The sequence below is a fragment of the Plectropomus leopardus genome, chromosome 11 (genome assembly GCF_008729295.1).
Source record: "Plectropomus leopardus isolate mb chromosome 11, YSFRI_Pleo_2.0, whole genome shotgun sequence".
In the NCBI taxonomy this organism is placed as follows: Eukaryota; Metazoa; Chordata; class Actinopteri; order Perciformes; family Serranidae; genus Plectropomus; species Plectropomus leopardus.
Genome location: NC_056473.1, coordinates 13,904,348 through 13,932,069, shown reverse-complemented (window position 1 = coordinate 13,932,069; position 27,722 = coordinate 13,904,348). Strand labels below are relative to the sequence as shown.

The 27,722-nt window shown below is 39.0% G+C and overlaps 4 protein-coding genes across 5 annotated transcripts in view; all 4 read right to left on the bottom strand.

Moving 5' to 3' along the window:
- Positions 1–1,010: 1,010 nt before the first annotated feature.
- On the bottom strand, positions 1,011–4,870 carry LOC121950535 (DNA polymerase III PolC-type-like). Its single transcript, XM_042496563.1, has 3 exons — positions 4,457–4,870; positions 4,229–4,280; positions 1,011–1,798 (listed from the first exon to the last, which is right to left on the bottom strand). Exons 2-3 carry the CDS (start codon positions 4,278–4,280, stop codon positions 1,263–1,265), a joined length of 588 nt encoding a protein of 195 aa, XP_042352497.1. The 5' UTR covers positions 4,457–4,870; the 3' UTR covers positions 1,011–1,262.
- A 2,720-nt stretch (positions 4,871–7,590) lies between these two features.
- On the bottom strand, positions 7,591–13,221 carry LOC121950121. The gene is made up of 4 exons (XM_042496040.1): positions 13,188–13,221; positions 12,187–12,323; positions 10,451–10,493; positions 7,591–8,635 (listed from the first exon to the last, which is right to left on the bottom strand). Exons 1-4 carry the CDS (start codon positions 13,219–13,221, stop codon positions 8,046–8,048), a joined length of 804 nt encoding a protein of 267 aa, XP_042351974.1. The 3' UTR covers positions 7,591–8,045.
- A 2,543-nt stretch (positions 13,222–15,764) lies between these two features.
- On the bottom strand, positions 15,765–19,776 carry LOC121950460 (DNA polymerase III PolC-type-like). The gene is made up of 3 exons (XM_042496464.1): positions 19,662–19,776; positions 18,053–18,095; positions 15,765–16,879 (listed from the first exon to the last, which is right to left on the bottom strand). Exons 2-3 carry the CDS (start codon positions 18,093–18,095, stop codon positions 16,335–16,337), a joined length of 588 nt encoding a protein of 195 aa, XP_042352398.1. The 5' UTR covers positions 19,662–19,776; the 3' UTR covers positions 15,765–16,334.
- A 639-nt stretch (positions 19,777–20,415) lies between these two features.
- LOC121949825 (unconventional myosin-IXAa-like) overlaps positions 20,416–27,722 on the bottom strand; it is a 164,643-nt gene continuing 157,336 nt past the window's right edge. Inside the window, exons 44-45 of one of the 2 annotated variants that reach the window (XM_042495609.1) lie at positions 26,027–26,169; positions 20,416–24,742 (exon numbers count right to left, since the gene is read on the bottom strand). In XM_042495609.1, the coding sequence (XP_042351543.1) occupies positions 24,351–24,742; positions 26,027–26,169 (535 nt within the window). In that variant the 3' untranslated portion in view covers positions 20,416–24,350. The remainder of the gene's footprint in view (positions 24,743–26,026; positions 26,170–27,722) is intronic. The other variant, XM_042495610.1, reaches the window with a different exon arrangement.

The following is a 27,722-nucleotide window of genomic DNA, read 5'->3' as shown; positions in this document are numbered from 1 at the left end:
AAAAGAAAAAAGCCTCGTTGAAGAGGGATTTAAGAAGTAAGGAAACGAGATTAGTTGCTGCCTTGTGTTAAAAATGTACTAACCTGCAGTTACAAACAGTATAGTGTAAGTCCGTAGCAAATTAAAATATTTTTCAACAAAGACTAAACAGAATCAAGAAATATGAAATATTGCGGACATTATTTTCCAAATTTGCGCATGCGCAAGAGTCATTTCTTCTCCTGTGAATATGGAGAGTGTCAAAGCGTCTCAGGCAAAGTGCTGCCCTCCAGAGGAAATTAAATGATAACGCACCGCAGCGAGGAGGAAAATAAAAACGTTGGTCTTCAGCACGGTATATCTGTTTGTCATAGAAAATAATTTCCCCATAATGTGAATGTAATCATGAGAAATGGTACTGTGTGATGTGATTCAGTGATGTCACCAGGACCTTTTGAGTCTTTCAATGTCTCCAGTAGGTCTGTGTGTAAGATACTGCAAAGGCAAGACCTTGTACATGTTTTTGGCTACGTCAATAAGCATAGTTGTGTGATGTGTGAAATGTGCTGTTTAAAGCTGAGTGACTCTTCTGTTACTTTAAGTTTTTGGTATGTCTCTGTCCATGCACCTGTTGTGCCAAGAGCTTCTCTGATCAGATATTTGTAATAAACATATATTCAAGTAAGGACAACTGAGGCTCACCAAGTTCATTTCACTACTTGTTGAGTTATTTCACTACTCGTTATGTTATTTAACTATACATCAAGTTTGTGTTATTATTTATTAAGTGAATTCACCGTTCATGGGTTCATCAAGAGTACAAGATTTTCTTCAACACTGTTTGGTTGGTGAATATACCAACACTTTATACTTGAGAAAAGGTTAGAGGAAATTTGCATTGTTACACCAGCAAGGTGCATACAAGATAGGCAAGCAAAAAGAGCAATATAAATATTAACCCCCCCCCCCCCCCACACACACACACACACACACACACACACACACACACACAGAAGCAAATAAACATATCGTATAGATGAATCAAGTTGAAGTTTAATGGTTATTGTAGGAAAATTGTGTTGCAATTCTCTGGAAATACAAAAGAGTGTAACAATTTTGTGTATGACATTACAATACATCAGACAAAATTAAAACAAATTACACAGAATGAACATTACATATCTGTGAGTTTGAGGTGTAATGTGCATCATTTGGCTCCAATCACAAGAAATCTACCTGTCATTTCATTTCAGAATTTTCACTGATTCCTTTCTGTGGCTTATTTAAAATGCATAGGTTGAGATGGTAACTCTTGAGACGTCCCGATTGTTGGGGCGCCATGAGTTGAACAGCTCCTGCAGCATCCTGGCGTCCTCAACTGCATTATGGGCTTCGTAGGCCATTCCGAGGAAGTGGCGGACCATGTACTCCTGAGAATGACTGCCAAGATCTCGATAGAGGTTCTTGCTTAGCAGGAAGGTATCCACAAACCCAGACACCACCTGCTGGAACTCCTGCCGCAGGAAGAGTGTTCGCAGCACTCTGGTGAGCACTGGTGCATCAAAACGCCGTGCATTGTGGGCCGCCAGCAGCACAGGGCGGCGGAAGGAACGCAGGAAGTCAATGAAGGAGGTGAGAGCGTCAACAAGAGGGACGGTGTCCACAGGTCTCCCGTGGAGAAACAGGCCGTCATCACTGACAGTGAAGCCCGTCACCTGTTTGGCGCTCTCGGTGAGTGCGCGGCGGGGGAGGGTGTAGACGTTAAAGACCCTCTCTCCACAGATGGCAGACACCTGGATGATGTCACACACATAAGTGTCTGAAAGTAGATAAGAGATGGATTAAAGGAGTGAAAAAGAAAAAAATATTTTAAAAATGTGGACTACACTTTTTAAATTATAAAACAGTTAGTGTTTTATCCAAAAAACTGTTCAGTGTTTTTCTTATGTAGGAAAGAAGCGCAAGTTGATGCAATGACTGGATATTGTTGCCTTTGCACAGATTCAGGTTCGCTATTTCACTCTCCATTCAGTCCTTGCATTTCACTCTCCATTCTTCGTCCAAAGTTTGTTTTTTAATTTAGGGCAGCCATGTCTCAGTAAGAAAGCAAATATGTTTATTGCTGTGTTAAAATGGGGTCTGTGATATTTAAATCAGAAAAAAAAACAGTCCCATAAGTAAATGAAGGACAGATCGTTTCTAATCGATTACACTTACGCCTGTCCACAGAATATATGATATTTAGGCTGAGCCTTTTTTGGAATAATACATATGACTGAAGAGGGTGTGGAAAGACAAATAATGTCACACTTTGAGAAGTAAAAGCATGAAACAAGCCTCCAGAGAACGCAGAGAATTTAGAGAACGTAGTGTGGGCTACGTTTGCAGTTGGTGGGTCTGGTGTGGAGGATTTATGTCCTTTATCTGAAAAATGTAATTAAATTGTATTAAATTCAAATTAAATATGGCGTGAAATGTGTAACCTGTTGGGGGGGATTCCCCTCATTTAGATTACATTTCAAAAATAATTACTTTTTAATCACATATTTGGTGTGAACTGGTGATTGTTGTGGTTTCTTTAGACTCAGCAGAGACCAGCTGACAGGGTGGTGTCTCTTCTGGGTGGGTGGTGCTCTCGCTTCGTCTGTGCAGCCATTTCACGCACATATACTCAATAAACTCTAAGAAGTTCTTCACCGTGACATCCTGTCAAATGTGACGGTAATGCATGCGGCAACCGAGTCATTTAACACTATGTCAAAACCACTGACTCAGGAAGTTTGATTCCAAGAAATAAAGAAACAATGAGCCACACTGTTTCTTCAAAGAATGTGATTTCCTGATTTCCAATAATCAGCCATCTTAATTTTTCAATTCATCATTTGGACTTCAAAATCAGCCACTGAGAAATATCCATCACAATCTTACAAAAAAAGTGGAAGTGTTCAAAATGCCTCATAGTCACTTCGTCCATTACTACTATAAATACGTTGATTCATAAGAGGCGCCTGTCGGTCTGTGGACTTGCAGTAGCTGGTTTTGAATCCCACCTTAAATCTTGCCAGACTCACAGGGATTTGTATTTACCATTTTAGTATAACTACCATTTCATAATTCAACCTGCATGATGCAACTTTCAGGTAAGTGTCATGCAGCAGTGGCGTCCTGCGGCAGCTGCAGGAGGAGCATTTCTGTCTGGTGTGTGGTTTGGCACAGAAATCTCATCTGTGTTGTAATCGTATTTGTACAAAGTGTGATGCCAGCCAAGTGACTAACGTGAGCATACTATGCTGATTTTTACATTCACACGTTATTCAAATGATCTAAAGCAGCCAAAAAAGTATCGGTACACAAAAAACTCTCTCTCCAAAATAAAAAAATTAGAGTGCTAAAATTTAAATTTGTGATGTCAACAAGTATAAAGTCTGGAGCTGCTCCATAGACAATGAATGGTGAAAGATGTTCTGGATGACACTGAGAGCAGCCAGGGGAATGTTCCAAGTATACGGGAACATTTTCTGTTCAAGAACGGAGAACACTACAATAGGAGAAAGCTAATTTGGGTATTAAAAAAGAAAAAAAACATTCTGTGGCTCAACAACATCAGGCTCCTGTTCTGAGCAGGTCTGGATTTTATACCTCATTACATCACAAGAAGACTTAATTCAGTGGTTTCTGGCTTTGAGAGAGACAGTTGCTCTTGTTAACAAATATTAACTGAACCTTCCCGGACCATGGAAATAACAAATTGGAATTCATATGTGAGATTAGAAACCAACAAAAATAGAAACTGAAAGGCACTCTGATCGCTCTTATCTTGCTCATGACATAAAGACTCCAGCTGATGCCTGTTAACAGGTGGAGCCTTCATAACACTGGTTTATACTGGTACATATTGACAGAAACAATTAAGAAACTATACAGATTTTATCTCTGAAAACCATCTTGTTAGTTGATTCTATGCCAAACGAAGTTTAAAAAAACTGTTTTAGTCACGCTGTCTATAATGATAGAACATAAAATTATTAGTGTTACATAGAATCCTACACAACTAAGGCAACACAACTGACTTAAATACAGTTTAGAAGATCAAATATGAACCTGAAAGGTCAACAAAAGATCTTGCGAAATTTTTTAATAAATGTTGTAAACAAGGCACATATTATGACACAGACGGTTATCAAATAAGGTAAATAAGAAAGGTCATATTTATCTTTAATTGATGATATTGAGACATAAAGTTAGTTACCTAATCCAGTGGTCTCCAGGTCAAAGAAAACGATGGTTTTGTTGCCAGACATCTGCAAGAATTTAAAGAGATAAGCCATCTGAATATAGAATAATAAACTCACGAGTAGTCTATATGTCAGACAACATACACTATAACATAGTGTATGTTTTAGCTTTTACCACTTAAACTTGATATCTAAAAGTCATTTTGAACATAAATAGTTGAAAAAAAAAGGTGTGAACTCACCGTGGACAGTTTGACGAGTTGTCAGCTGCGTTGTGTGACAGATCTCAGGTGAAGTCAGCTGGAGTGATCCCGGTTTCCTTCACGACTCATCCGCAGGGAGTCAACAGGTGAATCACCGCCGCATCATTTCAAAACCTACACTGCCCTCGACTTTCATTTAAGTGGAAAGGAAACTAGATGTAGCTCTCTTTCTTCTCATGAAACCACCGCACTGCTCAGTTATACTGCTTTGTTTGAGCGCCTGTCAACAAGGTCGCAGTAAACAAAAGGTAGTTTTACTGTGAAGGTGGAAACTTCCCCGTTGTTCTTTTAGTTTCAGTTTTGACCCGCCGGAAAGCAAACTGTTGCGGTAACCGTCACGTGCAACTGAGGAGAATGAAACTTAAATTTGAAACGAAACAGAAGTACTTTGTTTTTTTTTGAAAGCATATATGACAAAAAAGGCCTACATTGCCGAAAAATAAAATTACATACAAATACATTTTAAAATTGTGAAATTCAGGCAGATATAAACTAAAATAATATACACTCTAAAATAATAATAATTAAAATACACTTAGCTTGCGTTGTGTGTCCACATCTTTGACTTGGCTCTCCCTTGTGTTTCAGTGTCCTTCAGCCCAAACACACCTGCTGGCAGTCAGCTCATCACCTCTCACACACACCACACCTGGCAATCACTTCAACATTCATCAACCCCCCGGCTTTCCTCTCCCTCCAGTGCAGCGATGGTCAATTTATGGCCCACTGGCCAAATCTGGCCCCTGATAGGAATAGTGACCCTCCAACGGGTTCTCACGGGGTCAAAGAGCATGTCCCAGCTTAGGGAACAGCCTTGGTTCATGCAGAAGGGCCGCCACATTAAATGTTGTCCCAAACCAACAAGCAGGGAGTGGAAGTGGATTATTAAACCCTCCATCAGCGACCTTGTACTGATACTGACTTATTGACCACATGCAACGCCATACTGTGTTCACTATGATGTTCCATACAAATAATGTTCTGCGTAGCAACCTTAGGCAATGAAAACTGTTTAAATTAGATTAACATTTAATACTGTCATACAGATGAAGGAGTTTTTCTCTTGGTTGCTGCAAGTAGAAAAAACTCTCACCCTCCCAGGGTGAGCGCTATGTTCATAATTCTTAAAAGCAACTCAATAAACAGCAAATAACTGAATGTCCAAACAGAATTTAGAATTTTGTATTCAGATCTTTTATTGAATCTTCTCAAGTAAGCAGTGAGCAGTTACAGAGCTCTGGATCAGAAATGCCTCTCCCTAGCCGACAACATCAGCGAGTCAGCCTGCATTCTGACAACCTGTCTTTTCCCTGATCCAGTCTTTTATACTATTTACAATGAGGAAATGTGAATGAAAGTAGAGTCATCTTCTGGTTGGTTTCCCTCGTCATCTGGCTCCCCATTTAGCGTGGCATTTTCTCTGGATTGGTCAACTTCGGGGACAGTCCCTTTTTAGGAGTTGTTTTTTTCCTTTTCTGCATGACCTGTTGAATTCAGTCACAGAGACCAGACACCCACACTCTTTTTTTTTGTCTCATATACACATTAAATATTTCCTCATTTTTGTCTCTGTTTACGGGTGACCTTAACATGACACTCCTAAATGACCTATACAGTAGCATTTCAATTCCTCTAACGGTAGTTTCAGCATTCTTGCAGTTGCATAACAATTTTAACCTTGCTTGGACAGAGCCTTAAGGGCTCATGTCACATGAAACTTGTTCCCTATCCTAGCATTATAATCACACTTTAGCTGGAATCATTGTTCAGTTACAGAGATTTAGGTTACATACTTACATACTCCAACACAGACATTAACATCTCAAATGCTACATTTCATTTAGGATCAAATGCACCCTTCTCTGGTGGTAGCTGTTTTTCTTTCTGTTCTTTTTTTAATTCTTTTTAGTTCTTTTTTAATTGATACAGCAACTGTTGCAAAAATCAAGCAGCTAATAAAGTTATATAAAAAATTGTTTTCACAAAAAATACATTTTTACTAATGAATCAGGTTTAAATATTATTCATATGTATGTATTAACTGTTCTTTTATTTCTTTGCTTACTTATCCATTCATTTATTTAATGGCAAAGAATAATATAGCCTATCAAAATTGTGGTGAACAGCAGCCCATAGTCTACAGATCAAATTAAAGTGAAAAAACAAATCATAAAATGGGAGTAGTTTTTATTTTTGACCACAGATACAAACTATTATGACAGCTCCTTTTTTCCGCTGCAGAGAAGGAAGTTTGTCTGAAAGCTTGCCGCTGTAGTTACACTCTACACTCTCAGCTGTGAAGGTGACTAAAACGGGATGACACAGTGGGAGTCGGTAGGGTCCAGTCAGCCTGAAACCAAGTTGAAACCAGATGAAATCAGTCACAGGCCTGAGGAGGCCTGTGCCTGATCTGACCCTGTACTAACCAAAATTCCTTTACACTCACTACCTCTATTGGAGATAAAGCAATGAGATCCAGGAGCTGCTTACCCTCCCAATAGAGGATAAGATCTGCTTAGACTAAATGTATGGAATAAATAATAATAGATTACCAAGTTGTCAAGAACATTCAAATGAAAGTTTAATGTTTTTTGTAGAAAAGAAATGCCGCAATTTACTGAAAAGACAACAGAGCAAAACACCTGAGTGTTTGACACATGTAACAGTACACTGGACAACAAAACTGGATAATTTAAATCAAAATACAGTGTTAAACATTTCAGGGCCACTGTCCACTTTGTATTTTTTTCAATTGTCCCCAACATGAGGAGGAAAGAGAAAAACACAATATGGATACATGGCCCTGATGTATGTAACATTAGCCCTTTTTACACTGCCTCTTAAAGGTGGGAATAGCACATCGTGCAGAATTGGATCATGGTTAGACTTTTTGGCGGCATGTTACACATGTGACCCACCATAAGAAAAATTTGGCATCTTTGCAACAAACTTTGAAAAGAAAAACAGCTGCTGAAAATGTTTGCCAATTGGGAAAACAATGAGATCCAGGAGCTCCTTACCCTCCCAATAGAGGATAAGATCAGCCACCATATAAAACAGGGAGAAAATAATTGTTATTGACATGTTAAAGCCATTGTTTTTTTCTCTGAAAATATTTCTGGCTACAGAATCCCTTCAGTTGTTGACCAAAAGTGCAAAACTGTGAAACATTTGCAGGACCATTTTGTCGACAATGCAGTGGCTGGCATGGCTTCATTAGTGAGTGGAGTATCTGCCTTTCGTTGTGAAAATACAGTGGTTACAACAGCAGGCAGCTCAGCGAGTTAGCTGTTGCGCACTGCTCACCACACACTGTAGCCATGGCGTTACTTCTGAAGTCACACACTGGAGCAGCATGATGCCACTGATGTTTGGTCCCCTGTAAAAATGCAAAGGCGGCATAAAGAAGAAACTTCTTAACATCATCTCTGTGTAAAAAGGACTTGATTTTGGGTGTAACATGCATCATCCAATCACAACAAATTCAGTCTAACTGTCGTTTTGATGTTTTTCCTAAAATATCAGTCTGTTCTCGTCATGTACCCCCCCCCCCTCCAAAATATTCTGTTTATTCTGCCAGTCTTTTTTTTTTCCTAAGCTCTTCAAAATACTTTGGGGGAGAGGTGAAATGATCGAGATTGATCCCATCATTCTGCTGATCCCATTTGATGAACAGCTGTTGCAGTATCAAGGCGCCCTCCAGTGCATTATTGAGTTTGTACGCCTTTCCCAGGAAGTGGTCGGCCAGAAACTTCCGTGAATAGCTTGACAGATTAGGATAAAGTTTCATGCTTAATGGAAGGGTATCCACAAAACCAGAAACTAACCACTTGAACTGATACCAGAGGCCGAACTTTTTCAGCAACCTGGTGAGTATGGGTGCAAAAAAACGCTTTGCATTGTGGGCCGCCAGCAGAACAGGGCGGCGTGGGTAGCCTCTGCGACAGGAGCGCAGGAAGTTGATGAAGGAGGTAAGAGCGTAATAAACAGCAACAGTGTCCAAAGGTCTCCCGTTGAGATACAGCTCATCATCGTGGTCGGTGAGCCCCGTCACCTCTGTGGCTCTTTCAGAGATGGAGCGCCAGGGGACACAGTAGAAGTTTATTTTTTTGTCTGCACAGACTGCAGCCAACTGGATGATGTGGCACCTTTCAGTGTCTGAAATTAGAAAAGAGATGGATTAAAGGAACTAGAGAAAATAAAATATAATAAATGTAGGTTTAAAAGTTAAAAATGAGCAAAGGTATTATGTGCTGGACTGTTTCTTAGCCAGGAGCAGTGGCTGAAATGTGTTACCTTTGGACACATCCATACCAGCTATTTTCCCATGTTGCCCCTCAGTTGCTAATGCTAAGCTAAGCTAACTTTCAGCAACACAGAGAATAAGGTCCCAAATGACAATTGAAAATGTAATGGTATTTATTTAGTAAGGCTCTCAGGCATTCTGTATTACTTCAAATACTTATTCTCCTGTAGATCATCTTTTTCTTATTTAATGTGATCTCTGCCTAATCAACAAGTATGCAGGCATGGTTTATCCCTCAGTCCTCATTTGTGTTTCCTGTTTGAAGAAGTACCCTCTTTAGTCTGCTCTACATTGCATTATTGCTCTGCACTCTAGTTTGTGCTCTAGGTCCTTCAGGCGGTCTGACAGAACGGTTTGGGACTCTCTCTGGATAAGACAAACTCGATGATGATGCAGATGTGAAAAACCAAAACTAGATCTGAAATAGAGCATGGAGAGCTAACTGTACATACAGCATCTTTCTATGCTAATACTGCAAGGTTTAGCTTGAAGTTTTCCAGCCCGACACGCTCAAAGGCGGAATAACTTTCTACCTTGACGTGCGCACGGAGCACACAATGAAGCTGCTGCCTGCCTCGTCTTTAGGGGTAAAAGACTCATTAAAAAAAAATCTTCAGCTGATGGTGGTAAAGGCAAGTTATAAAATTGTAAAAAAAAATGCACTTATGAGTAAACTGCTATTAAACAACAGACACACACAAACACCCTCCAAGAACTCCTTCCCTTCTTTCCCTCTTTCAAAAATATTGCTTCCATTGACCTCCAGCGTCCTCTGAACGCCCCCTGGGGGGGCGATATGGCACCTATTGAGAAATGCTACCTTAGAAATTTATGGAACATCTTGTCATAAAGAGCACATGAATTCTTTAGTTACAGCCAAATAAAAATAAAAATGTTTTGTTTAAATGACTTTTGATCGCCAAAATTTAATCAGTTCATCCTTGAGTTCGCGCCAAATTTGAAGAAATTTACTCGCAACATTCTTGAGGTTTTGCTTTCATGAGAACGGGACGGACAGCCCAAAAACATGACGCCTCAGAACCAAAAACATTTGTCATGTAAATAAATGTAGGACTGACCTTCTTAAATTGGATTACATCAGATGTGGAATGTATTACCTGTTGGGTACTATCCCTTCATATAGATGACAATTTAAGAGGAATTTGCTGCTGATCGTTGTGGTGTCTTTACACTTCAGAGATCAGATACAGACAAACGCGTGTGTGATGGTAATGTTTGCGGGCACTGGGTCATTTAACAGTAAGTCAAAAGAACGGACTCGGAAACTCTGTTTTAAAGTCACAATGAAATCCGTCCTCTCAGCATCTGGTTTCAGTCACACTGTTACACCTACTTACACGGGAAGGGTAATTCTGACAGACAAATCAACAACCAGGGCTGCAACTAATCATTAATTCATTTGCCACCTTGTTGAAGTTCAGGTTTTTAAATTGTCTCATAGTCACTTTATCCATTATTAATATAAATATATGTATTTTTAAGAGGTCACTTGGGGTCTGTTTCCTTCCAAGCCTGATTAAAAATATTAAAAAGGTGCACATTATAACACTATCATCCAAAAAGGCAAATAAAAGGCAAGATTTAATGCAGTTGATGACATTGTGAAGTATTGATAAGCAGACAAACAGACAAAAAAATAATGTTACCTAAATCAGTGGTCTCCAGGTTAAAGAAAACGATGGCAGACATCTGAAAAAAAAGGAAAGAGATAGACATTTGAACATGTACTCTTACACCCGATACAGTTATGTGTGATATATCTGATGATGCATTAAAAATATTGTTAGCTTTCACAAATACAAGGCGGCCCTTATAAGTTGAGGTAAAATCAAAAACACCTTTTAAACCCTTTTACATAATATCACTGTTAAATCTTGATATCAAATATGTATTTCTTACTAGTGGAAATGTTTATTGTAGATATATGTAAATTAATTACAACTAGTCACATTTTACCACATTTGACCTATATTCAAACTCCATTACTGATTTCTATAATTCAGTTTTAATGTGTTGTAGTTTCAAGTAAGTTCAAGTAATATTACTCTAAATGTTACTCTTCCTATACAGAGCTATAAGATATTTTAGAAAAACTGAAACTGAAAAAGTATGTCAGATAGTAAATATATTTAATTTATTTGCCAATTTCTTCATCTTATTCATCTGTGCAAACTGAGTTTTACGTAGCCTATGTTACAGTTGATTAATCCATGGCCTACATTGTTTCTGAAAACGTCAGCACATTACAACTCACACCTTCCACAAACTTTACACTTCCAAAGTAATAAATATACCTGAGGGGTGCATTCAAACGGACTCTTCTTGTGATCACGGTAAAACACAACCCCATTTTAACACAGCATATTTTCTTGCATCATATGCATAATTGCAATACATTGTGCTTGATCTAAACCTCGAGTGACCTTTGATGTTCACTCGCTCTCACAGCCCTTCAGTCGATCTCACCATGATCACTTCAGTCTTTCAGACAAATTCAACAGCATTCTCAATGGCGGCAGAGATTCCCCTGATGGAAAGTGCCGAGTAATGAAACACAGCCCTGATCTAACGGTGAGGAAGCTGTGTATCTCCATCAAAGTCTCAACTCTTTCATACAAAACAAAGTGTTAGACTCTAGAGAAGTAATCCCTCCAAATCATCATTTCTGACCCACTCTCAGTGTGTAGCGATGTATTTTCTGCAGAGATTCTGCTTGGTTTTTCTTATTTTCTGTGCTCAGGATGTTATGGCCGTGTAACCACACACCCAGAGGTATAATGTAACCAAGTTGTGAAATTTCTTAACAGTACTCCAGTGGGTTTTTTTTTAAGAATCTTAACTTCCACTTTTACACATTTCCTAAATAAAATGTGTACCTTTGCTCAACTACATTTCCCCATTAGTTATTTACTACAAAATAAGGACAGAGGGGACAGAAGGACAAATTAAAATCCTTTAAGTTGTAAAAAAAAAAAACAAAAAAACAAAAACAAATTCTCAAAATTCTGTCCGCTTGCTTTTTAAAAAAAATTATTTTCAGCATTTACTTGTGCTTTTACTTTAAATACGTATATTTAATTTATAAAAAAATACTTATAAAAGTACACTAAACATCAGTTTCTTTAAGACTTTTACTCAAGTATTATTCAAATAAATTACTAAGCACATCTACCAGCGTCATATTCTGGTAAGAAATATGTACTTTTACTTGATTATGGCTCTCTTACAGTTTACATATCACTGCCCACAGCGCTGCGTATAAAGGCAAGGCGCAGACCGAGGGGCCAAATCACTCCAAACCAGAGTGAATCTGGGGTTGGACTTTAGCGTATCTTCAAAGTTATTTTGAACAAGCTTGTAAAGAAAAAAGGTGAGAACTCACCGTGGACAGGTTGATTTGGTGTCGACTGAGGAGTGGGGCAGACGTGAGGTCGGCTGTGTCAGCGCAGCAGGTTAACACTGGAGAGATGATCGTCCTGTCGGCTCCTCTTCTGGTCTGTGGAGGACCTGAGCCTGCAGCTGCAGGGGGGCGGTGACAAAGAGCCGCTGTCAAACCTGACAGTTTTTAGCAGCCTCGTTTTGTGAAAATAATATGGAAACAACGGATCGTATATTTTTTCTATTACGTAACATTCACAAATGGATAAAACAAAGATTTTCGTCACTTCCAGTTACTATTTTTGGTATGATTTTGTAAAATTTGTAAAATGATTTTGTTGTTGAGTGATGCTGTGTCTGGCATGTTTCCTACAAAAAAACAGAATCGTTAAATCACCCTCTATTTTTTTAATCAGATTAGTTTAAACTGTACAAAAATATTTAAAAATGGGATGGAACAAAAGTTGTATGATATCCTATAACTATATCACACTGTTTCCCTTTGTATGTTACGGGTATTTAATTAACTTTTTTTTTCTTCATTTGGTCTTTTTTTAAGCAATCATTTAATTCAAATTTAAAGCCAAAATCACTTCCTTTGTAATCAGTTTTCAGTCTTCTATTCTGAGATGTTTAAAATACAGTTTATTGTGGCATTTTCTTGGTACTTCCCTGCATATTATTAGAACGCTGCCATACCCATTTTGCATATTTTAAGAGAAGTCACTGGGGGTGAAAAGGTTTCCAGCTTACAGTTAATGACACATTCACATCCTGTTGATTCTGGTTTCAAGTTGTTTGCAGTCTCAATTGTTTCATTATGACAGAGTAGCCTATTTAAATGCTTCACAGGTGATCTGCTGCCTTATAAAAATCAACTGGGCAGATCTGTCACCCTCAAATACATAGACAAATTAAAAATATTAGCCTAATAGTCAAACACAGAGGAAAAATCAAAAACAAAAGCTTTTATTAACGATCACTCAGATATAGTCAGAGCTTCACCAGTGGCGACCCCAAGGAAGGTCATGCCCGCCATGATATTCCAATTGTAGTGTCCATTTGTTAAGATTATCTTCTACAATAATTCAAATTCCAATGGAAAAAACCCAAAGGGTCCTTTTTTTACCCGGGGGAACCAGGATGACACTAACCCACCCACCAGCCTACAGAAAAACATCCTTGGAGCTCTATGTTCTCTGTTAGCATATAGTATTTAGAGGAATATTTGGGTGATTCCATTTACAGCGTAGGAAAGTCCCTGCATGATTTTAATGAAAAAGAACAACCATCAAGCTACAAGGACCTTACCTGATATCAGATTAAATTGCCACGTCATTAAACTTCAGTTAAGTGAGGATTTCAGGAGAACAGGGACCAGCTCTGTCTTCAATCACCAGGAATGCTCAACAAGACATAAGGGAGATTTACAACTTCCTGCACACGCTGACGTGAAGATAAGAGCACCCCTTTCTCTAACACAGCCACTAAACCAGGCCACTGACCCAAACCAACTTTTATCTCACACCCCAGTATAAACTTTTAGTACCACTTAGATAAACGTTCTTCCAACGTTGGTCGTTATGAATCACCTCTAAGAGAGAGCTAATTACTCACAGAAACTAGCTTTAATCCTACTGTGAAGTCTTTGCTGAAATGTAGTTTCGATTTTGTGTTAGGACAATTAATATAGTGTATTAGAGTGTGTGCAGAACATCATGTTTCCCTGTTTATACTTTTCTTTAACTGCCTTTAAGCTAAGAATTGCACCACTGACATAATTCCACCATCTTTGACAACACTGTCATGTTTAGCACCATACTGCGTATTCCACTCTAAAAACACTACATCTACTGCCCTAAATGCAAAATTAGAAATCATGCAATTGTTAAACTGTAACAAAATGGAGTAAAAGAGTAACAGGAGTTGACCCTGCCTACCAATGGACAGGAGGAGGCTGACTTTGATTTGGAAAGTTGCACTATCTGGGCATGCAGACAGATGCTTAAAAAACAAAATCCTTCCTGCAAGACTGTACTTTTTTTTAGCTCTTCACTTTTAGCCAAGAGATTTTTTTGGCTGACTTCCTACCCTTTTTGCATGTAAGGAAGTTTGTTTTTTTTCTTGTGGCTTTAAATATATTTATTAAGTCAGAGGAAAGTAAAAATGTTTTTTCACTATAGACTTCAAATCCCCCATGTTAAGTCAAATGCTTAATAAAATATAATATTTATAAGTTATATCTGTATTGTCAAAATTGTTTCATCATCAACAAATGATGATGACTTTTACCTATATCCCCAAATGTCTGCCTTGAAAATGAGCAGAAGAGTGTTTTTGCAGAATATTATGACTTCACAGTAAAGTTTACCTTTCACCTTTTCGATATATAATGTCAGCACTTCATCATTTTATACTATTAGACATTTGTGTGAATTTTTGTAACAGTTAGCAAATAAATTTGTGAGTAGTACCCAAAAGGATATTTTAAGAGGTCATAGTGACCTTGACCTTTCCCACCAAATTCATATCAGTTCATTCTTGAGCACAAGTGGACATTTGTGTCGAATTTTAAAAAACTTCATCAGTGCCCTCTTAAGTTATTGTGTTCCTGAGAAATGACACAAGGTCACATCAAATCTCATCAGCTCAGCCCTCTGTCCAAGTGAATGTTTGTGCCAGATAAAAAAAACCCTCAAGGTGTTCACAGGGATGAGACAGATGAGGTGACAGTGACATTTGACCATAAAATCTTCTTGAGATATATTGAGATATGTCATTCACAACAATGAGACGGACAACCAGAAACATAATGCTCTCTGCCATGACATAAACAGAGTCAGCTTCAAGCAGCCCAAAGGAGAGGTGGCAGGGAGGGGAGCCGTGAGGCCCAACTGGGCAGGAAGACAGTAATGAGTGTTAAAGCACACAGCTATAGAGGGAAATATAATTGACAGCTACAGAATATAGAAAAACAAACTATCAGAGTGATTATATATATGAGCACATACATACATGGCCATGATTCTAAAATAATACATTTGCAATTATCATTGAATACTAAAGGACAAATATTATCTGATTTTAATACCATACAGTTAATGTTATTCCATCACAAATTTGATTTTTAAAAAAAAGCTATTTCAGTTTAATTTTTTATCATTTCTGAGTTTGTTTTTTCAAAATATTGTAATGATAAATATCTACAACAAATGCATGGAGATAATACTTGTTCTTGTAATATTATTAATTCCACAGAGATAAACTGAGATAGTATGCTGGTAAAGTAAGACATTACAAGCTTTGTAACAGCACAGGGTAAGTGAATTTGATTTTTTTTCTTTCGGTTTAGAAATACCATGAAGTAACATCTCAACCTTTTGCTAGAGGCCTTTTGTTTTAGAAACTATTTTGAGGATTAATCTTGTATTCATTCCTTTTTTTTTTTGTAAAATTTGTGAGGACTATTGCCTATATAATTATAAAATGACCTCCATCAACACAGGCAAATAAACAAAATCCGTTTTTCACTTTATGTACACAAAGTAACAAAGCAAAACATCTAGGCATGAGAGGTTTTTATGTTTGAAAGTTGTTTTTAATGCAAATCAGCACAAAATGTAAATATAGCCAACTCTTGACTAACCTCCCATTTCATTCTTGATAATGATCCTCAATTTCCCAAAAAACAATGTGACAAACCCTTGAAAGAAAGTTTTGAAGATTTACTGTCATACAGGAGTTAACTGCTGTTGGTAAAAGCAGGTGGTGAGAACAATGAGAGCAGACAAAAAGGCAAGCAAAGGAAACTGAATGGTTATTGTGGGGAAATTATGCTAAAAATTGATGGAAAACCAAGAGAACAACATTGCGTGTGTGACAGATGTTGCAATATATGAGGAAAAAGTCTATACGAATTTCAGTATCAGCACCATATACCCTTGAGTTTAGGGTGTATCAAGCATTACTTGTGTCCTATCACAAGAAATTTAATCTACCTCTCCATTTATTTTTTCCTGAATGTTTAAAATATCGAACTGTCCAACTACCTGAGGGCACATGATGAGGACAAAACTGCAAAGAAAAAGATAAGCAAACTCAAATGAAATATTTTGTTTTAATGGCCAAATTGTTGTTTTTTCAGTAGCTTCTTTAAAAATTCAAGGTTGGACTGGTAGCTTTCTCGACGATCCATTCAGCGGGATCCCAAAGGTCGAACAGCTCCTGCAGCACTCTGGCATCCTCTAAGGCATTATGGGCATCGTAGTTTCTTCTTAGGAAGTAGCGGGCCAGAGACGTCAGACGATGATAGCGCATAAAGGGATTGCAGATTCTGCTTAGTACCAAGGTATCCAAAATCCCAGACACTGCTAGCTGGAAGTCCTCCAACAGAGAGAACCTTTGCAGCAATCTGGTGAGTATGGGTGCATCAAAATCCCATGCGTTGTGGGCCGCCAACAGAACGGGGCTCCCGTCAGAGCTGCAGGACTGCAGAAAACGGATGAATTTACGAAGAGCACGGTTAACTGTGTCGGTGTACAAACATTCACCGTGGCGAAACAGACGGCCATAACTGACAGTGAAGCCCGTCAGTTCCTCGGCTTTCTCACTGATGCGACGGAGGGGGAGGGTGTAGACGTCAAATTCCTCTTCTTCACAAACGGCTGACAACTGGATGAGGTGACACAAATCAGTGTCTGATAGTAGAAAAAGAGATAAAGAAAATACAAATAAATGTATGTCACAATATTCAAAATGATAAAACTGGACTATGTTCGGGACTATTTATCAGCTGTGAGAAATGGCTTAATTTCGTTACCTTGAGAAAGATCCAGGCTAGCCATTTCCATTCTTTGTACTAAGCTAAGATAACTAACTTCCAGTATGCATGTATGATTACAAGAGGGAAACTTAAAGTTTGTCTTCTCACACCTGGCACTATAGCGTGAAAATGATCACTTGTTATTGGATCTCACTTCTTTCTCTGAATGCAAATAAACACGAACATTTCCAAAGACCAAATGCATTGCTGCTTTTAACTGGGAGGTTTGTCGTGCTGTAGTGATAAAAGTTATCTTAACAGAAAATGTTCATTACATTGCATGCCATTATATTATGAATTTCCATTATAGTCACATTGTAGTTACTTGTTTTGAATCCAGACTCATTTTTTTCAAGCTCCCACGGTTGTTTGTAACATTTAGGATATGAAATTTTTGTATCAAGGATTTCCCTCATTGTCAATCATAAACTGATTTTAAAATTTTGAAGTTGGACTGTTCATTAGAAGCACTATTGGAATACATGAACTTTTTCTCCACAAAATCAGCACAGTTTCATCATTATATCCCATTACATATTTTGTGTGACATTTTGTTTATGGATTTAAACTCTGGCCAAAAACATGTTTTGAGGGGTCAAGGCGACATTGACGTCTGACCACCAAAATTGAATCAGTTCATCCTTGAGTCCAAGCAGTTTTTGCTTAATTTCAAAGTGTTCTTGAGATTCCATGTTCACGAGAGTGGGATGGACGGACGGACAGACAACCTGAAAACATAATGCCTTGAGGCATGACTACTATTTTGGCATAAAATATTTCAACAAGAAGTGACTGAAAGTTCTTGAAAAAATTAAAGTACAATGAGTAAGCTACAATTTACAAGATCAAATATGAACTGTGAGCTCAATAAAATAATCAATAGAAAAATATAAATAATTATTGTTAAAAAGGGGCAATATTCTAACACTGACCATTGTCAGATAAGCTAAATTAAAAAAAAAGACAAAGGTAATGTTTAATCTAACTGATGATACTGTGACTGATGAAATATTGATAAGCAGACAAACAGACATAACGTTAATGTTACCTAAATCAGTGGTCTCCATGTCAAAGAAAACGATGGTAGACATCTGCAAGAATTTAGAGACAGACATTTAAACATGAAGTAATACATCCTATAGAATCATGTGTGATCAGTGTGATAATGCATCAAAAATACATATACACAGGCTGGCACAGGTTACATATATAACCTGTGCCAGCCTGGCCATTATGAGGGCCAATCTGCCCCACCCAACCAGTGCGCCAGTAAACAACAACATAAACCATCAAGAAATGTTGCTCAAGAGCTCAACGGATACAGAAAAACAGTCTTACCTCATATAATGTATGTATTTTTTGACCTTACTCCGTCTTGACTTTGACTCTTTGTTTACATTCCTCACTTCTGTTTCGCTTCTCTTGCTGTAAGCTGAACGGCCATTCGCCGACGAGCTCAAATGTTGCCGACGCCGGTTAAAGATTCAGAAAATAGGCCACTGAGTGTCAACTGGGGCCAACAGTGTGGGACAAGCCACAACAACTTGAAATGACTGTATTTTGTATTTATCTTTGGATTTTCAAATATCCAAATAGTACTTGAACATATCATCTGCCATGAATGCTTCCCTCAGAGGAAAAAACATAGCCAAATCTAAGCTTAACATACTGATATGTCATCAAAAATCACTTTTTCCATATAAAATTTGGCCCTAAATAAACCTTTGCATGCACTAATCAGCATGCACAACAAGTGATTTTGTCTTTAACATTTAACTTTCATACATCAAAGAGCACATTTTTAAAATCTAATGACTGGTAGAGATTGACTCATGAACACTATATGGACGCTGTTATAGCTGCAAAAGGGGGAGTACACGTTACACCTATGGGAGCTTTTATGAGTTGGTCATAAAAGTTCTTGTAAGTGTGTAACGTGTAGGTGGCCCAATACCTTTGTCCATATAGTGTAGTTTACGCCCGTCACTCATGACGACTCCAGTAAAAATATTTTTAGCTTTGGGAAGGGTAAAAAAAGTCACACCCCAGCCAGCCTCTCCTCTGATAAATAAAGAACAGTCCCTTATTGTGTTGGGGTTTTTTTTTCCACAGCAAATAGGTACAGTGGTTTGTTTAGACTACATAAAGTCCATATTTAGGCCTGACAGATAAGGTGTGGACAGAAAAGCACTTGCATGCTCTTAGGACACAGTTTTGGGTCTACAGGAAAATATTACATTATTACCAGAAACATTAAATCATGGCAAACGTCAATAATTTTTCTGACAAAAGGTCAAATAACAGAAAGCCTCAGCACCGCGGAGCTCATAATGAAGACTTACTGAGTGTGAGTGAGAGATAGCGATAGACACATAGGAAGAGGTGGAAGTTGAACTATCGCACAATTTGATGAAGTCGGATCTTTATGAATAGATAGCAAACAGGCATCCAAGAGACACAGCACGGAGAAAACACAAAAACAGCGAGATGACACGCCAAAAGTGAGGAATGAGCTGTTTTTTACTTTAGTGGACGACCGTCCATACAGTCAAGACGAGGCCTACAGCCGACATTTAAAAGTTACACTTTTAAAAGTGAAAGTAAAATTAACCTGACCATACGGGCTGATTAAGATTTTAAAAAAAGTCTCAACTCACCGTGGATAGTTTGATGAAGTGTCAGCTGAGCTGTGATACAAACTTCAAAGTGGTATCAGCTGTGAGACACTGATGCAGGAAAAGCTCCTCCGAGATGATCTGCGAGCAAAGCGCAGATGAGTCTGCAGCTGCAGGGGGAGGGGCGGTGTCCTGCAGCCCTCAGTCTGTGAGGAAGTCACAGAAATATTGAACTTTTTTGTTTTGTTTTATTACAGGCGTATTTCAAATGAGAAATCGCCATTGGCTAATAAGTTCATCTTGCAGTGTTACTTTAGATTTGAGGAGAAAACTTTATTTTTCTTGCATCCTTCATGGAAAATTGTGGACAATTAATCTGTTGAACTGATAAGACCAATGGATGTGAGCAGCAGCTGCTGTGCATGTATGCAGACTTTTAGACCCATGAGCAGTTAAAAGTTTCACTTTCAATGTGTTTGACTTTGCTCCATCTATGCCCAGTGTATGCCCTGCGCTCCGGGGAGTGTGGTGAATAACTGAATGGTGTATATATGTCAGCAGTGCCCCAAATGAACAGTTCAGCTCATGGCAGCAGATGCTTTGATAATGGTGAGTGGCCACAAATAAAAAAAACATCTTCCTGGAGCACTCGCCTTTGCGGTAATTAGAAGCAAACTACCTGACATTCATTTGTTAGTTTACAAGCTATCAACAACAAATGAAAAAGTAAAATACACATTCATGTCTTGATTTGTTCCAGGCAAAATATGACTTAACTCACGAGTGTTTGGCTGCAGTTTCACTTTTTTAATAAGCAGATGAATTTTCCCCATAAAGTCTTTTTTCTTCTTACAACCATAAACATGTCCATTAAAAAAAAAAAAAGAAATATAACACAAATTGCACCTTATACATAACCGTGTCCAGAGTGGCGCAGACAAAAAGACACAGCGCTTTTTTTTCTTGCTTCGTAGCACAAACATGACAGACCGATTGAGGCCTTTTAAAATGTTGCCATGATTAATAGTAGATAATGAACCGTACACAGGATAATATATCCTTTAATAACACCTTTTTATAACAGATTCTTTTAAACCAATGTACACCCCAAAAGCATGATCATAAATAGTACATACACTGTGTATAAAAGAAGAAAAAAACAACCAGAGAAAGCAGAGCATGCCTTCCAGTGAGTTACATTCACTTTTTTTTGTCTTTTTTTGTCATATTGACAGCCTGGACATGTACACAGACCACATCCCATCAAATATCAGCTTACAGATATTTGAGCAGGAATCAGCTTTGTCCCCTCTGAAACTTCTTTTTTTACAGCGTATGTTGTAAAAAGACAACACACTGCAAGTCTCCACACCTGCATTAAGATCAGCACAGTCTTCTGTGAGAGTTCCAGCTTTAAGGAAATGTTGATTAACACTGATTGTGTTGGTGAGATCGGCGCAAAAGTTGCTCAAAAGCATCTGATCGCAGATGCAGCAAGCAGGTAGAGATATTGCAGCTAAAGTACGGAGACATCAGCGCTGTTAAGCCACTGAGTGGGGCCATAAAACTGAATATTACACCAATGGTTTCGATACTGTATGGACAGAGACAGAAAGAGAGTAAGAATATGCAGAAACAAGTGGACGGTCTCTGTTCGTTGCTACTTGCTTTTGTCTGGTTGACAAGAAAGTTTAATGCTACTTTTCACAGCCAGAGCTGCAAGAGAAGAGGATGGAAGAGCTACTGTTATGGTGAAGTAGAAGAAGAAGAGAGTATGCTGAATTGGCTCAGAGGACGTCATGGACGGTTTGAGTGTGTGTGAGTGCAAGAGTTTTCCCACAGGTGCAATGAAACATTTCATATGTCTGAGTTAGTTAAGTGTCACTGGATGGTTGCAGAGACTTTTTTTTCACCTTTACAAGAACATTTTTAGGGGAGAAACACTAGTGAGTGTGTATGTAGAAACGACTACACATGCACAACCAGGGAGGTGATACAGTGGCAAGAATTATTCATTCATTCACACGCTAACACACACACACACACACACACACACACACACACACACACACGCATGCACACAGGAAAGAAAAAAAATGGCTTTAATCCGAACAAAATTAACCATGGACAACAAAAATATGACATCTTTGATATCAATAACAACACCTATAATACAGCAATAATATATATAGATATTTATGTAAAAAAAAAATTCAAGTTCTGACGTAGTAACACTGATGTTCCTGAATAAAAAGAGGAGAAAACAAAAAAGCTTAAATGGAAAGACAGATACAATACACTTATGGCTGATTGACATTTGACACCTCAGTTAAAGTAAATGTGACACCAGGGGCCAGATACATAAACGATGTGTATGCACAAAAACAATGCGTACACTTTTTTCTGCACATAAGCAGGTTTTTATAGAGAAAAAAATGTGTGATGAAAATGCGCACACATATTCTTCAGACCAGGTTTACACATGGTTTTAGCTGAAATAGTTGCGGGGTTTGAGTTGTTTGCAAATTTCACTGATTGGGTTATTATTTTTGCAGGCTGCATAGTGTTCTTTGAATGTCAACCAAAGGCGCATTTATAAAGTTAATTTTGAAATTATTTATGAGCGATGAATTCCATCAGTATTTTCATTTACATTCACGTTCCCATTAGTGATTGTGTAATTTCATTTTGTGAAACACTTTGTTAAGTCAGTTTTAACATAAGCCATTACCTCTGAGATTTTGCAATGTTGGAATTATAACAATTGACACAAATTCAGCCAATCACTGTGAGACTTCTGTGTGACCGTGCAATTTTCTTCAATCACTGCAACTGTATCAGAAAATTGACCTTTTAAAACGAGTAATATCTCATTTCATTTAGAGCTGCATGCAGTGTACTGATTTGCAAAACTTCTCTCTCTCTGTTAATCACGAGTCACACACGCAGTGACAGGGCTAACTGTTGTCATCACACAGCTAACATAACCTAACACTTATTTGCAGGGTTAACAACAGTCGAGCCATTTTGGTGACAGTGTGAGAATAATGGCTCAGTGTCAGATGTTAACTGCTGCTGTGAGGCTTCTGCCCAAGTGCAAAATATGATATTTATACTTGTGCTGTGTTAACTCATGCTATCAGGGCAGAGAGAGCAATAGGAGAACTTCTCACAGGGACGGTCTCCATTGCAACATGCACCGCAATTTTTAAAAGCTGCTGTGAAATCACATATTTTAGGCTGTAACAATCACAAAAAATGCTCAAGGGACTGATTAAACACTATGAATGAATCACTGATCATTATTCTGACGTTTAATGATAATGATGATTGAGATTTTACTGCAATGATTGTTTGTTTAAATATTATGATTTAGTGGTACGGACGCTACAAATATCCATAGTCGTGTGTAATGACAGCTGCTTTGGTAGAACTTTGCTGATGCACCACAGTGAGAGAAATTGCACTTTCTTAACCGTGCTTCTCATTGACAGATCTACTGAGTGGTGGAGGGGCACAAATATCAATATGAAGTGTATGTTTAAGAGCATTTTTACATCCAACTGTGAATGTGGAAAAGGCTTGTGCACATGCTCCCTGCGCCACAATGTTGAGATTTATAAAACAGAATCTGGCGTACACGCGGTTTTATAGATCTGACTCAAAAGAATGAGTATACTTTCTTCCTTTGTGCATACACACAGTTTTAGTGAATGTACACAGAGTTTTATGCATCTGGCCCCAGACGTGTAGCACTGTGAGCGCAGATTGACAGCTTTTCCTTCTAATATTTCCCAAGAGTATAATGCAAGGAAACCCAAAGTTGGCTTGGTTCACTGTGAAATCAGAAAATAGAGAGAGAGAGAGAGAGAGAGAGAGAAGATGGTAAATCGCGCAAAACCATCACAGAAACAAAAGTGGAACCTGAATTCCAGACACCTCACTTTGCAAAATAGCAAACAGGAAATAGAGACTAATCAACAATGGACGACCCAGGAGCAGCACTGGAGTTTCTTTCTATGTACACTTTTTTCCTCTGTAACATAATAACAATAATAATAATTAATAATAATAATAATAATATTAATGTAACATATTTCTGTACAGTCTCTTCAAACTGACGTGGGAAAAAGTGTGATGGAGAAGCATGCAGCCTCGTGGCTGGTGTGTCCTGTGTAAACGTGAAAAGCAGACCTAGCTTGGCGCTGGTTACAGACAAAAAGTCCGCCAGTTCAGTCAGTATGGCTACATTTCTTCTGGGTGGCTCTGTCCACCTGCCCACATGCTGAAAAATAAAGATGGGGCACTATAAGATTTGGCTTTGCAAGTGTGGGTTTTTCCTCTGTGTGTTAGCATCTGTCCGTCTCTTCTTCGTCTCTGTCCTCTGACCGACCCCTGGTGCTCCAGCAGGGGTCAAACAGCACTGAGGTCAGAGGCTCAACAAACGCGTCTTTTCCAGCTTCCATCAGTCCTCTTTCTTTGACCTGTCATTTTGTCCCTCTGCATCATAGTTCCAGTCTTGTCGTCTTTTATTCCCACAGCTCTCTGCTCTGACTGCACCAGGGGAGGAGGGGGGTGGGCACCGAGGAGGGGCAGCAGGCGACAGTGAGCTCAAACCTCGCCCCGTGACCAGCCTCGTTCAGCCTCGGACTCTCCCTCCCCCTCTTCTTCTTCTCATACGCCGTCCTGTTCTCAAACAGGTGGCAGCTGGTATGTGTTCCCTCCTCGGCTTCACACCATGAACTCGTTGCTGCCGTACAGAACCAGCTGCTGTGGCCCCGAGCTGAAGTCCGACTCCCTCCGGTGGCTTCCCGAGGGCTCGCGTGGGGAGCTGCGGCTGAGCCTGAGCCTGTGGCGGGTCTTACCGGCTCCGTGGCTCCCCTCTGCCTCGGCCAGCGGGGCCCCCAAGCCACATGAGGTGAGCAGGGGCCCGGAGGAGGAGGAACGAAACCGGTAGTGAGGAGAGGGAGAGCCAGAGGCATTGGAGGAGAGAGAGGAGGAGGGGTGGTAGGAGGAGGAGATGGTGGAGGCGGAGTCTGCAGAGTCCTGGGAGTCGGGTTGACGACGTAAAGCTCGTCTGCTCTTTGCTTCAGACTTTCTGGAGCGATAAGTTCCACGCTCTGCTGAGAGAGCAAAAGAGGGGTTAAAAACACATAAAACTCCTAATCCTACCTGTTCCTGTTATTGATTAAAGACACGTTCTAGCCCTGTGGAAAATATATTGTACTGACACATTTACCGAAAATGCGTAGCAGGAGAAAACTCATAAAGTGGGTTGAGATGACAAAAAGGTGTCACTTCATCTGTTCCTCCAAGCTGCAAACTTCATCTTTACTCCACCACCGTAACTATGTCAGTGGGTCTTGAGGTGTATTATGGTCCATTTCTTATGCTCTTCATTTGGTCAGGCACAAAGAGACCTTGAGGTCAGAGGTCTAGGGATGGTTTGGCCTGGGAGTCAAGTGTGTAGAATACTGGCAGCAGGTTAAAAATAACACGGAATGAGACTCCCTCCAAAAAGGGCATATTTGTGGGGTCTTGTGATTGATTACAACAGGTGAAGAGTTGTTTTACTGAAGAATGTATTGATGCCTGAACCTATATAAGAGACTTGCATGAGCTGTAAGAGAGAGAGATTCGTATTGGTCCTGAATCCTCTCACAGGCAGACCATGGTGCCTGGTGGATGCTGAACTTTATACTTTATTTTTATTATTCATATGAACATACAAACATGTAAGGTCTGGGTATTACAGTACAACAGGCAGAGAAGACAGAAGACAGGTAATAAAAGGATCTCCTACATTGGCTGATTGTAGCAATCCCATTTTTCCCAGTATTTATCTCCCTTCTCCTTTTGTAGTCTAAGGGAAAAAGTCATTTTCTCCATTAAGCGGATGGAGTTAACTATGTTGATGAAAAGGGAAATAGAGGGTGTGTTCCTCTGTAGCCAGCTTTTGGTAATTGTTTTTTTGCTTGCAGCCATAAAAATCTTCAGAAGATAAGTGTCCCTCTTACTGAGCCCTTTTGGAATAATTACAAGGTATAAAAAGGTGAAAGAAAAATCAGTTTTCAGATTTAAAATCTTTAAGATTAAATTGTCCACACCTTCCCAAAAAAGTTTAACCTGTGGGCAAGTCCAAAAAATATGTGCATGATCGGCCGACGTTGAACCACACTCCCTCCAGCATGATTGCTGAGACTCACTGAATTTGGATTTCTGGTTCGGGGTAAGAAAGAACCGTACTAGTGGATGCTGAACTTTGATGTAATAAACTTATTCTTATGCAACCAAGTAGGTGTCAGCGAAGGTTTCTTCATCATCTACACATCATTACTATTCAATAAACAACAGTCTAACTACTCAAAGGTCTTGTCTCTCTCACACACACGCACGCACACACGTACCAGAGGGGTCTGATGTTGCTCCTTCTGTCTCCATTGTGATGTTCTCAGAGCTGTCTGCTGTGCCGATGGATGCTTCAGATTCAGGAGTCTCATCATCAGACGTCCGCGGCTCTAAGATCAGCATCTCATATGTCAACTCCTCCCTGCCGACACAAACACACACACAAATACAAATGGCAGGTTACAAGTCTGGTCAGAAGTGCGTTTTTTAATCATTTTATTTACATTTGAACTTTTGGGCGTTCCCTATTGTAAGTGTAGTGGACTGCCTTGGCGTGGTCATTACATTTTTCCTCTGAGGAACTCCAGAGCTCAACGTCCCCTGGGCAAGTGGGGGACACGTCAAGAGACACTGTTTTACAACCCAAAACATCCAACAGAGGGTTGTTAATTAACTTAACTGATACTCCATGTAGGTATCTGCAAACACATTCTGCTTTTAAGCCACAGAAAGTGTCAGTACTTGTACAAGTACTTGGCCCTTTTCATCACAAGATGCGTGGGAGACAGGCATTCTTGAGGCCACGTCCAGCATACCACAGGATGTAAGATATCTGAATGCCCTCCTGTAACAGTCATTCATTGCCCCCACTGCTGAGATGTCAAAGGCAGGACATGTTGTAAAGTCATTATAAATCCTTGTGTTGAGACTAACATCTGATAGAATCGCTTGGACCTAGGTTGTGAGTTAAAGTTTAACTTAATTCTCTAATCCTTCTCTTTGTAGATAAGAGTTTGTACTTTGATGAAGAAGTAGGACCAACTCCCATTCTTTTATCATTTAATTTGAATGATTTAGGTAAAAGCATGTTTTATTCCCTTTTTGTGATGGAGCCCTATTGCCATCGAGTGACTTTAATTATCAGTAATCTCGTAACCAACTTTATAGTTACATCTTATTTTGCATTCATTGTATATTGTTAAAAAGTAATCCTATATCTAAGTAATCACCAAGTTTGTTAGGATCCATGGTACAATCTTATGTTATGTGTGGTCATTTCACAGAATTGAGCAAAGGATCTTCAGAATCATGTGTTACGTTATAAATTACTTTTAGGTCTCCTAACATGTATTTGAAGTTACTGTGATGAGACTATAGTGGTGATGAGATACGTGAATTTATACACCACGGGTTAGATCGCGTAATTCGTCATAAAGTTCAGAGACATAAATGTCTCCTAAATTACATTAGGTCTTTTAGAAACTAATTCCAGATGTGCCATCGCTCGGTGCAAAAGTTCGCTAACTCCGCCTTCCATCCGCACCCCCAAATCGAAAGATAAAAACTGAGTGAGCTTCTCAAGCTCTTCTCTCTCAGCTTTCTCTCTCTCAAGTTTTTCGCTCTCTCTCAACTTCTCGGCTCTTCTCAAGGCTTCTCTTCTCTCTTCTAAAGTTTTTTTTTCGCTCCTTTTTACAGCGGCGCGTCTCGTGCATCCGCGCTCGCAACTTTTTCCTTTCTTCAATTTTATAAGCGGAGCCGCAACAGCTCACCAGAGCTTTGCTGAACTTTAACTTTTGAAGCCATTTTCTTTTAAATCTCTTTGACGCTTTCCTTTATACCAGTTTTTGGTCAGTAAAGACACTTTTGGTAATTAGTTTTAAGTAAAATCAAATTAATAATTTAAAGTGACTCCCTCAGACCAATGGGACTACTTTTGATTATTTTTGCGAGTTTTAATTGAGAAGGACACTCCGC

Coding starts and splice junctions, on each gene's coding strand:
- LOC121950535 (XM_042496563.1), bottom strand. CDS start 4,280: ATGTCTGGCAACAAAACCATCGTTTTCTTTGACCTGGAGACCACTGGA. Junction 1,799..4,228: donor CCTGGAGACCACTGGATTAG/GTAACTAACTTT, acceptor ATCTACTTTCAG/ACACTTATGTGTGTGACATC.
- LOC121950121 (XM_042496040.1), bottom strand. CDS start 13,221: ATGGCGGGCATGACCTTCCTTGGGGTCGCCACTG. Junction 10,494..12,186: donor ACCAAATCAACCTGTCCACG/GTGAGTTCTCAC, acceptor CTTTTTTTTCAG/ATGTCTGCCATCGTTTTCTT. Junction 8,636..10,450: donor CCTGGAGACCACTGATTTAG/GTAACATTATTT, acceptor TTCTAATTTCAG/ACACTGAAAGGTGCCACATC.
- LOC121950460 (XM_042496464.1), bottom strand. CDS start 18,095: ATGTCTACCATCGTTTTCTTTGACATGGAGACCACTGATTTAG. Junction 16,880..18,052: donor CATGGAGACCACTGATTTAG/GTAACATTAACG, acceptor TTCTACTATCAG/ACACTGATTTGTGTCACCTC.